The sequence below is a fragment of the Micromesistius poutassou genome, assembly GCF_964030765.1.
Source record: "Micromesistius poutassou genome assembly, chromosome: 17".
NCBI lineage: Eukaryota > Metazoa > Chordata > Actinopteri > Gadiformes > Gadidae > Micromesistius > Micromesistius poutassou.
The window spans coordinates 2,869,707-2,879,706 of NC_140287.1; the positions used below are offsets into that span (position 1 = coordinate 2,869,707).

Here is a 10,000-nt window from a genome sequence, read left to right on the forward strand (position 1 = left end):
ACAGAGTCAATTTAACCCCGCCCGTTGATCATGCCACTTGTGCTGAAGAAAATGACAGCAGCTTCCCCAGACCAACGTGCAAACTACGATTGAGCTTGATCTGGCAAAAGCCAGGCTAGTAAATTGCAGCAATGACAACTTAACACATATATGATATGTGGACGCGGTCCTGTGGCCGCAACTGTGGGTCTATTTAATGATATGCGGCAATACATTAACAAACATTGTTTGTTACCAGTATTGTATACATTATCGTCATCGACTTGTGTTCATAATATGCATGTGTTCCCCCGTTTATATAGGCTACATCACCATGGACTGTATTATGCGTTACGTGTTTAGTTTGCGTGTGTTTAAACAGATGGGTGTGCACACACGTGTGCCAAGCATCACCCGCATTCATTCACTCACTAGCGGTAAAACTATGTTTACTCACGATCAATCCTAAAAGTTATGTATTTGCTGTACGGTGATTGCAGGTGCATTGATTTAAAAGTACAACTTACTGCTGTATCAGCTGTTCTTTCCCAAATCATTTAACCAACCATTACCCTAAAACAAGATTTTGTTTTGGAAGGCTGGAATATACTTTGCTCGAGTTTATTATTGTTATTATTATTATTTTAACGGATGGCATAGCCTACTATACTGTGTTCATTCATGCAGCCCCTATGGAAAAAAAATGTTTCCACAATCCACATGCTATTTCTATGCCGTTTCACACATGAACAATCTTTGACATCATAATATTTAAATCAGGCTTATCGTTTGCATGTTGTGCTGTGTATAGCCTACGTGTTTGTAAATTTATGTTGCAGTTCCGACCAATTCCGCCTCAGTGGCGCAATTGCAGTGGCGCAATTTTTAGATTGGTAAAATAGCACCATGTATCATTTGCGCCGGAACACACCTCTGCTTTTCGCCGACACGCCTCTCCAGGCGCAAGTGTAGTGGCGGATGTTTGCTGCGGGAGAAAATCAGCTATGCACCGGGTGCAAACTAGCAACGATACATGCGTCGGTGTAGAAAGTCAATTGCGCCGGGTGCAAGATAGGGCCCTTAGTGTGTACAAGACGTTCATCTTGTACACTAAGCAAAGCCGAAATACCACAAAAAATTAATACTTGATTCGTGATCTGAAAGCATGTGGTTTGGATTAGACGCAATGAAGAGAGTTAAATGTTAAGAGGGGGTCGCTGGCCCTGCCTTTCGGTGGACATAAATATTTCTATAAATGGTCTAGTACTCCAGCTCAGGGTAAACATTCATGAACGACTGGATCAGCGCACACTTTTCATTATGCCACTTTCCATACTCACAATTTCTATCTCTTCTCTATGTGTCTGACTTCCTGGCAAGCAAACCATGAGGTAAATATCCCCAGCAGCTCATCTGTCAGCATGAAACCCTGTGTTTCAGCTGGCCAGTGGCACTCACATGGGGGGGATTCTAAAAGTATTCTGCATTCCCATCAGCAACTACAGCAGCAACATATTGTTGAACCACATGCTGTCACATTTAATCTACCCAAGATAGAAAAAACTGTTTAAAAAGCCAACAAAAAATACAGCAGGGCAATTAAACTTGTGAAAAAACTTTGTGCACATTCTCAAAAAGACTATTAAAAAAACATAGGAACGGCGGGGTCTCTATCGTCAGTGCAGAGACGCCAGATGATGAGCAGTTGGGAGACGCACAGACACAACTCAGCGGCACAAAGGGAACCAACCAGGGAAGGCAGAGCCCTGCGTAAAACAACTCTCCGGTTGGGCCAATAGGATGCTTTCTGGGCCTCCATGTGGTCGACGGGTTCTCATCTGTGAATGGCTGTGATTGGCTCACGCACTGTCTGCCGTCGTCTGTGTTTCAGGCTGAGAGGAAGGCCAAACTGGTGTCGGTCATGAACGCCACCGGTGACCGCGGCGAGGCGGAGAGAGAGCCACCGCGGGCGGCGGCGGCCACCAAGCGCCCGGCGCCCTCCAAACAGCCGGCCCCGCAGCCCCCGCAGGCCCCGCCCACATCACAGACCCACCACCACCACCCACCGCCGCCGCCGCCGCCGCCTCCTCCAGCGGCGGCTTCACCGCCGCAGCAAAAACATCAACAACAACCGCAACAAGAGACGCAACAACAGCCCACAGACCCCGCCTCCCCCACCGTGGCCACCACCCCAGAGCCGCTGGGCCTGGGGGGCGAGGCCAAGACCGCCCTCTCCAAGTCTGCGGACGCTGAGCCAGAGTATGAGGTGAGGGAGGTCGCCCAGGGGTCACAGAGGGGTCAATAGGAGCTGGATAGGTAGTGGATTAAAGCCAGGGTCTATGGACTGAAGAGAACCGACAGCTGTCGGTTAAGGGTCCTGTCATTGTAGCTCCAGAGCAGTCTATCTAAGGTAGCTTACAGACTTTAAGTGTCCTGTCCTTAAAGGTTCCAGAGCAGTCTATCTAAGGTGGCTTACAGACCTTGAGTGTCCTGTCCTTAAAGGTTCCAGAGCAGTCTATCTCAGGTAAAGACATGCTCCTCCTGGGACATACTGTCCTTCTCCTTCTTCTTTGGTTTGATTTTGGTTTCGTTTTTTTTCTGTCAAAGAAAAGCTCTTTTAACCCCAAAATATTGACACACTAGTCCCATCATACTTTCATACAATTCGTAATACCAATGTCTCCAAGTAAGCCAAGAAACAACAATTAAAAAAAAAAAAGTCTAAATAAATGATCCCACTACATTCAACTAAATATGTACTATTTCTTACCATTCCTAACGCAGTAATTGACGCTATTCTCCAAAGCGACTTACAGAGTATTTATAAGTGGATACCTGTCATCAAGCAGCAGGGAGGGGTCCGTAGCAGGACATTGGGGTTTGAACCCACAACCCTCGAACCCCCCCTTCCACCCCCTAGGCCAGAGTGACACTAACCCGCTCTGCTCCCCAGGACGGCCGGGGCTTCGGCATCGGGGAGCTGGTGTGGGGCAAGCTGCGGGGGTTCTCCTGGTGGCCCGGACGCATCGTGTCCTGGTGGATGACGGGCCGCAGCCGTGCCGCCGAGGGAACCCGCTGGGTCATGTGGTTCGGAGACGGGAAGTTCTCTGTGGTGAGTTGGCGAGCCGCGCGCAAGGGGGGTTCAACACACGGTGGAGGATGAAGCTCGTTCGTTACTGCGATGATCACCGCCTGTTTGGGCCCCCGTACCGTACCGTACATCCGCGTGTGGTTCTGAGTTTAGTTGTGTGGAGTAGGGGTCGCACCACGGCCTTTTGAGTCGACCTTTCCACGGATGAAATCGACACGACGACGGCTTGTCGACTGGTCGTCGATGTCGTCATCACACACACACACACACACACACACACACACAAAAAACACAGAGACAAAAGGGCTCCCCGAAATGTATTTTGCCAAGATTTCTGCGCTGGCAGACATTCGAATCACAATCACTGACATTAGTGCAGATTCAGACCTGCCTGCAAAAACAGGCCTATTATATTATGTAATGAAAATATATATTCAACCATTCAAAATGTCTGATTGTGTATCAGCAATCAGACAGAAAAGGCTAACATAGACTTAAAGTCTGTTCTTAAGTGACTCGACTTTGTACAGGAGCCAATGAATAAACATGCATTTGTGTGTGTTTTCAAAGTAAAGTGAGTATTCACCGGGTTTGACCGTCCGTTAATATTAATAACGTATCAGAGTCAGACTCGATTAAGGATCAGTTGATAAATACTAGTTTCTCCCTGGGCTCAGATTCAGCCAAAGATACGCCCTTTGAATTTCCTTTTTTTTTCTACAAACATTACACTATTTGTTCGGTAAACGGTTATCCAAAGCTTGAAGTTGATAATCAACAAGTGAAACGTACCAAGCAAGCCCTCCTCTCCTCCTCGCTCCCCCCCGGTGCTGTGGAGCGGAGGGGACAGAGCACGTCAACACAACACATAGAGCACATGGTCTGAGGAAACCAGAGGAGCTGGACGCACAACTCTTGCGGTCGTGACGGTTACCGGATTTTGTTTGGTCGGACTTTGTGCTCAGTCTAGCTCTGAGGTTTGCCGTGGCAAATGCTCACCCACTGCGGTCTTTTCTGCAAGCGCCATATTTGTATTAGTGTCCTGGCAGGGTGGACTGGTGGTAGTAACATCGCCCGTCGATTCGTCGACTGGTCCGTGCAACACCTAGGCTGCGTCTCAATTCAGGGGCTGCATCCTTCGAAGGACGCATTTGAAGTCCGATTACGTCACAGCGGCGCGTCAGGTGCTGTCCCATTTCAAAGGCTCCTTCAAATGTGGCCGAGATATGCAGCCATATGCATCCACCGGGTGGATCCTTCATGGCCCAACGTATCCAAGTTTCATTGCGCATTGGATTTTTTTCAGAAATGGTGCGGAGAGAGCGGAAGCGGCAGCTGCAGCGAATACATATTGTTAGGTTATGGAAGAAAGGTATAGCTTTATATCTAATTTTCCTTACTTTAGTTATATTATGTATGGGTCTGGGTTCCATGTGAGTTATATGGGACGGTTACGCAATGGAGGGTGTGTGGATGTATATGCTGCCATATGAGTGGTCTGTGGCTATAACAACGAGAGGCCTGTCGTTACGAGAGTGCGACCGGCGACGCCACGGACCCCGTTTGCCACCTCCAGTGACTGGGTAACCCTAGAAACCCGCTACACCCCAACCCAGTTATTACCTCTTTCTGTTTAATGGGATGACCTTAATCAAAACCTGAACTAACCAACTCCCAGAGGATACACCGCTCACAGAGACAGAGCGCTCTGGCCCCAGGAGTTCCGTAAGAGAACCCCCCATGAGAACACATCTCACTGTGGAACCCAGAGCCCATAGTTCAGGCTCCTGTAGTCTCTCTTGCCGCTTATGTAAGACTCAAGGTTAGAACTACCTTAGGGGTTAAGTTCGTAACAATATTTAATGACAAAACTATGTAAAACGGGTTTTTTATATTAAAGTAAGGTTGGGACTATTTTAAATATGAATAACGCGTAAATGACATTAACGCTAGCCATATAACGTTAAACTAATTAATGTTAAGCCAACGTCCTCTCTTCCTCTTCTCCCACTCCTCCAATAAAAGATAAAACATAACAAATAAAATTACGAATGAATTATGAACATATTTCTCCTCCGCTGTCCGGTTTGAACCGCAGCTGTCAGGGTCGCCAGGCAACAGGAGCGGCGCGTGGTCCCGCAAGGTAAAGGGCGTTAACGGCTTGTTACGCAATCCGGAAACGCTCCGTTGGCTAGACCGTCTCATTTAACGACGCTCGTTCGGCCATCGGTGTGGCCTTCGTAGGCCGCGAAGGCCACACCTTCATAGACCGCGTCCTTCGAAGGATGCAGCCCCTGAATTGAGACACAGCCCTAGTGTGTAGTATCTAGTTTAATCAGCCATTGTGCCATTTAAGGTACATTAAGTTTAAACTGCTCTTCTAAAATACAGTAGCGTTCTGCTCTCCACTGTACCACTAATATATTCATATCTATGTTCTCCATATCATCAGGTGTGTGTGGAGAAACTGATGCCCCTAAGCTCCTTCTGTAACGCCTTCCACCAGCCCACCTACAACAAGCAGCCCATGTACAAGAAGGCCATTTTTGAAGTGCTGCAGGTGAGGAACTCTTAATGTCTTGCGCTCATTTCACTAGCTTCACTAGCTTCTCCTTTATGTTTAAAGAAGCTGTTCTGTGATTAGTGACCGGCAGAGCCACAGTGAGGAAGGACGTAATGCAACTCCACGTGCTTCGAAGGGATGGAGGTTGATGGTTGATTGTGGATTCTCTAAATAGCAAATCCATTCAAGGGTTCGTTAGCTGTTATGCTGTTACACTACTGTATACTAGAATGATGTTGTCATTGTCAACGCATAGAATCATTTCCACATCAAGGAAAAAGGGTAACGAAATGAAACTTTTCAAAAAAAAAAACATCTCGCCGTTATTGTGACAAACCGACCCCTGTCGCGTCGGGAGCTTCGCTGGCCGCTGAGTGACCCCTCCCCCCCCGGTGGGGCTGTCCCCCCCAGGTGGCCGGCACCCGCGCCGGGAAGGCCTTCAAGGCGTGCCCCAGCACAGACGAGACGGAGACGTCCAAGTCAGTGGACCTGCAGAACAAGCAGATGGTGGAGTGGGCCATGACGGGCTTCCTGCCCAGCGGACCCAAGGGCCTGGAGCCCCCCGAAGGTACGGCCCCCGGGGGCCCCCCCGTCCGCGTGGGTTCAGCGGGAAATGATGTAGGAGCAAAGGGGCGGTGGTGTACTGTGGTGTCGTGCATCGTTGAGAGGTGCTCGATTTCTTTGCTTTTCCCTACATTACTTCAACATGTGACTTATTAACGTTAATACTACGTAGTGTAAGATTATTCCTATATTCTGTATTGCACATATTGTATGAATATATGGTCCTTTATGATGAAAACGGAAACCATTGAATACACAAGTTTAACCCGCGATAAACTGTGTGGATAAAGGAAATCCTTTCTCACGTTGTCTTTATAAAAAGGATGATTGATTTCGTAAATGATTTTATGTTGATTTTAAGTGTCTCGTCGTCCATGTCGCCGACCTTTGGTTGATTGACTGCTGACCTGGTGCCACCGGTCATGACGTAATGTTGATGTGAAGTTGTGATAGGCTACATGAGCTGAGGATTGTGTTTTATTTTGAAAATTGACCGGGTGCTCTATGGCTTTTATTATTTCACTTCCTGCCCGGCTCGATCTGCTCTGTGGAAATTGACGCGGTTCAGCAGCTGCTCGCGTCAAAAATAGAAGTGCTGCGTAGAGATAGCGCTGCTCCCGGGACGCTGCTGAGACGCGCCGCGGCGCGCCCGGTGGGGATGGTGTCATTGATCAGAGCGGCAGCGATCAGCAGCGGTGACCGCGGCGCAGCCGTTCCGCGGCGCTTACGTCCCCGGTGGAATCAAGGCGTTAGACACGTTTTTTTAGTCACCTGTCAGACGTCCGACTTCAACCAGAGATAGAATCCATTCAAACTAGCGCACTGATTCACACCGGCAGCGTTCTACGCCCGTCTCACGGCCGACCAAAGCTTAACTTACGCTTCACTTCTATCTTCAAGTGTTTCTGAAGCGTCTCGGTGATGACGTGTAGGCCTGTTATCGGATGAATCTTGAAAATATAGCAAAATAAACGGCGCCGGTGTGAATCGACGCGCCTACGTTACGCTCACGTCTCTCCCTCGCCTGCGGTGTAAACCCCCAGTCAGTCACCACTCACGTGGCCTAACGACCCCCCTCCTTCTTTCCCCTTGTAAATCACCTCCTGGTTCGCTGTCGCGCTACAGAGGAGCGCAACCCTTATAAGGAGGTGTACCCCGACGTGTGGGCGGAGCCAGAGGCCGCAGCGTACACGCCCCCTCCGGCCAAAAAGCCCCGCAAGAGCACAGCAGAGAAGCCCAAGGTCAAGGAGTTAATGGACGAGCGGACCAGAGGTAAGGGGGCGGCGGTGCCGGGCGGCGGTAGTGAACCTCCTGGTGTGCCGGGGGGGCGGTCAGGTCCCAGAGTGGGACCCCAGTGCAGGGGTGAGGTCAGCTCTTAACTGGAACGCCACCCAGCAATTAGAAATTATGATTCATAATGTTGATTATAAATCACGTTTTTTGTATGTGAGTATGAAAGTGCACTTGTGCGGTTGTGGTTTTTTCTTTGAATACATTTAGAATTGACCTTTGAATCCGATATATATTTTATATTTATTATTATAAGTTGCGTTTTCATTATCGTGCCCCTAATCGTTCCTTGACTCCCCGGCTTCTCCTCTGAATGTCTTTCAGAGCGCCTTATTTACGAAGTGAGAGAGAAGACCCGCAGCATCGAGGGTAAGTGACGGAGTGTCCTCAGTGTTACCGGCGGGCTCCGCAGGGGCCCCAGACACCCAGACAATTGGATTACATTCGCCCTTGGAGGTTCAGACGCAAAGCGAACGAGATCCTTCCACTCTGATACTAACAGAGACACAGACACTCACTGCTGACTCACCAACTTTAAGAATACAAACCGTTTATTCCTCCAGTGAAGTTGATGTCAGCGCACGCCGTTCAGAGGATAATTCCTTTGACCATGTGTGCTATTTGTCAATCTTTCCAAAGTAAGCATGGCGACACCTTCTACGCAAACATGTCGGCTTCACGCGGATGCTGATTTTATTTATCCTGTCTTTGTGCGTGTTCAGAGATCTGCATCTCCTGTGGAAGTCTCAACATTTCCATACAGCATCCTCTGTTCGCTGGAGGAATGTGCCAGGGTTGTAAGGTAAGCTTCATCAGAATGCTTAACATTTTGGGCTTTTATATCCAGCTTCTAATCTACCGTTCAAAGGTTTGCGGTCACCCGGACAATTTCATGTTTTCCTTGAAAACTCTCACTTTTATTCAACAGTTTTCTGCTGTGCCAACATAATTGCACGAGGGTTTTCTAATCATCGATTAGACTTTTAACACGATTAGCTAAACAATTTCTAAGTGACCCCAAACTTTTGAATGGTAGTGTCTATCCACAATGACTCCGAAACTCCCCAGGGAAGGAAAGGCAACTAATTTATATCGCACTTTTCATACACGAGGCAGACTCAAACACACTAACCACCAGGCTATCTATCTGGCCTACTAGTTGAGATTTTAGACTACATGCATCTTGAGTGAGTAGATACACTTTTATTTTATTTATTTCCTTTCCAAAAGAGATGGCATGTTATTGAAAGGTGTGTGTGTGTGTGTGTGTGTGTGTGTGTGGTGTGTGTATGTGTGTGTGTGGCAGAACTGTTTCTTGGAGTGTGCGTACCAGTATGATGACGACGGCTACCAGTCCTACTGCACCATCTGCTGTGGCGGCAGGGAGGTCCTCATGTGTGGGAACAACAACTGCTGCCGGTCAGCCTCTGTCTACCTGTCTACTCCTCGCCCTACCCTGTCTGTCTGCCTCTCTGTCGGTCTGTCTGTCTGCCTCTCTGTCTGTCTGTCTGCCTGCCTCTCTGTCTGTCTGTCTGTCTGTCTGCCTGCCTGCCTTTCTGTCTGTCTCTCTGCCTCTCAGTCTGTCTACCTGTTTATCTTTGTTTCTATCTGTTTATCCTTCTATTTGTCTGTCTGTCTGTCTGTCTGTCTGTCTGTCTGCCTCTTTGTCTGTCTGTCTGTCTGCCTGTCTGTCCCTCAGCCTTTCGAGGGCGGCAGCCTGTCATTCTATCTGTATCTCTGTGCTCCCCCTCCTCCCCTCCGTCCCTCTACACCGTCCCCCTCCTCCCCCTCCTCCCCCCCCTGTCCCTCTCCTCCGATGACCCTCCCCCTCCTCCCCTCCTCCCCTCCGTCCCTCTCCTCCCATGACCCTCCCCCTCCCCCCCTCCGTCCCTCTCCTCCGATGACCCTCCCCCTCCTCCCCCGTCCCTCTCCTCCAATGACCCTCCCCCTCCTCCCCTCCTCCCCTCCGTCCCTCTCCTCCAATGACCCTCCCCCTCCTCCCCTCCTCCCCTCCGTCCCTCTCCTCCAATGACCCTCCCCCTCCTCCCCTCCTCCCCTCCCATCCCTCTCCTCCAATGACCCTCCCCCTCCTCCCCTCCGTCCCTCTCCTCTGTTGACCCTCCCCCTCCTCCCCCTCCGTCCCTCTCCTCCGATGACCCTCCCCCTCCTCCCCTCCTCCCCTCCGTCCCTCTCCTCCGTTGACCCTCCCCCTCCTCCCCTCCTCCCCTCCCATCCCTCTCCTCCGATGACCCTCCCCCTCCTCCCCTCCTCCCCTCCATCCCTCTCCCCCTCCTCCCCTCCGTCCCTCTCCTCCGATGACCCTCCCCCTCCTCCCCTCCTCCCCTCCGTCCCTCTCCCCCTCCTCCCCTCCCATCCCTCTCCTCCCATGACCCTCCCCCTCCTCCCCTCCCATCCCTCTCCTCCCATGACCCTCCCCCTCCTCCCCTCCTCCCCCCCCATCCCTCTCCTCCCATGACCCTCCCCCTCCTCCCCCCCCATCCCTCTCCTCCCAT

At 50.2% G+C, this 10,000-nt stretch overlaps 1 protein-coding gene across 2 annotated transcripts in view; it reads left to right on the forward strand.

Moving 5' to 3' along the window:
- LOC311362488 (DNA (cytosine-5)-methyltransferase 3A-like) overlaps window positions 1-10,000 on the forward strand; it is a 51,657-nt gene that overhangs the window by 28,224 nt on the left and 13,433 nt on the right. For both annotated transcript variants that reach the window (XM_084482344.1, XM_084482345.1), the window contains 8 exons: window positions 1,871-2,245; window positions 2,933-3,091; window positions 5,523-5,630; window positions 6,045-6,201; window positions 7,323-7,469; window positions 7,812-7,856; window positions 8,210-8,289; window positions 8,794-8,906. In XM_084482344.1, coding sequence (XP_084338470.1) covers window positions 1,871-2,245; window positions 2,933-3,091; window positions 5,523-5,630; window positions 6,045-6,201; window positions 7,323-7,469; window positions 7,812-7,856; window positions 8,210-8,289; window positions 8,794-8,906 — 1,184 coding nt within the window. The remainder of the gene's footprint in view (window positions 1-1,870; window positions 2,246-2,932; window positions 3,092-5,522; window positions 5,631-6,044; window positions 6,202-7,322; window positions 7,470-7,811; window positions 7,857-8,209; window positions 8,290-8,793; window positions 8,907-10,000) is intronic.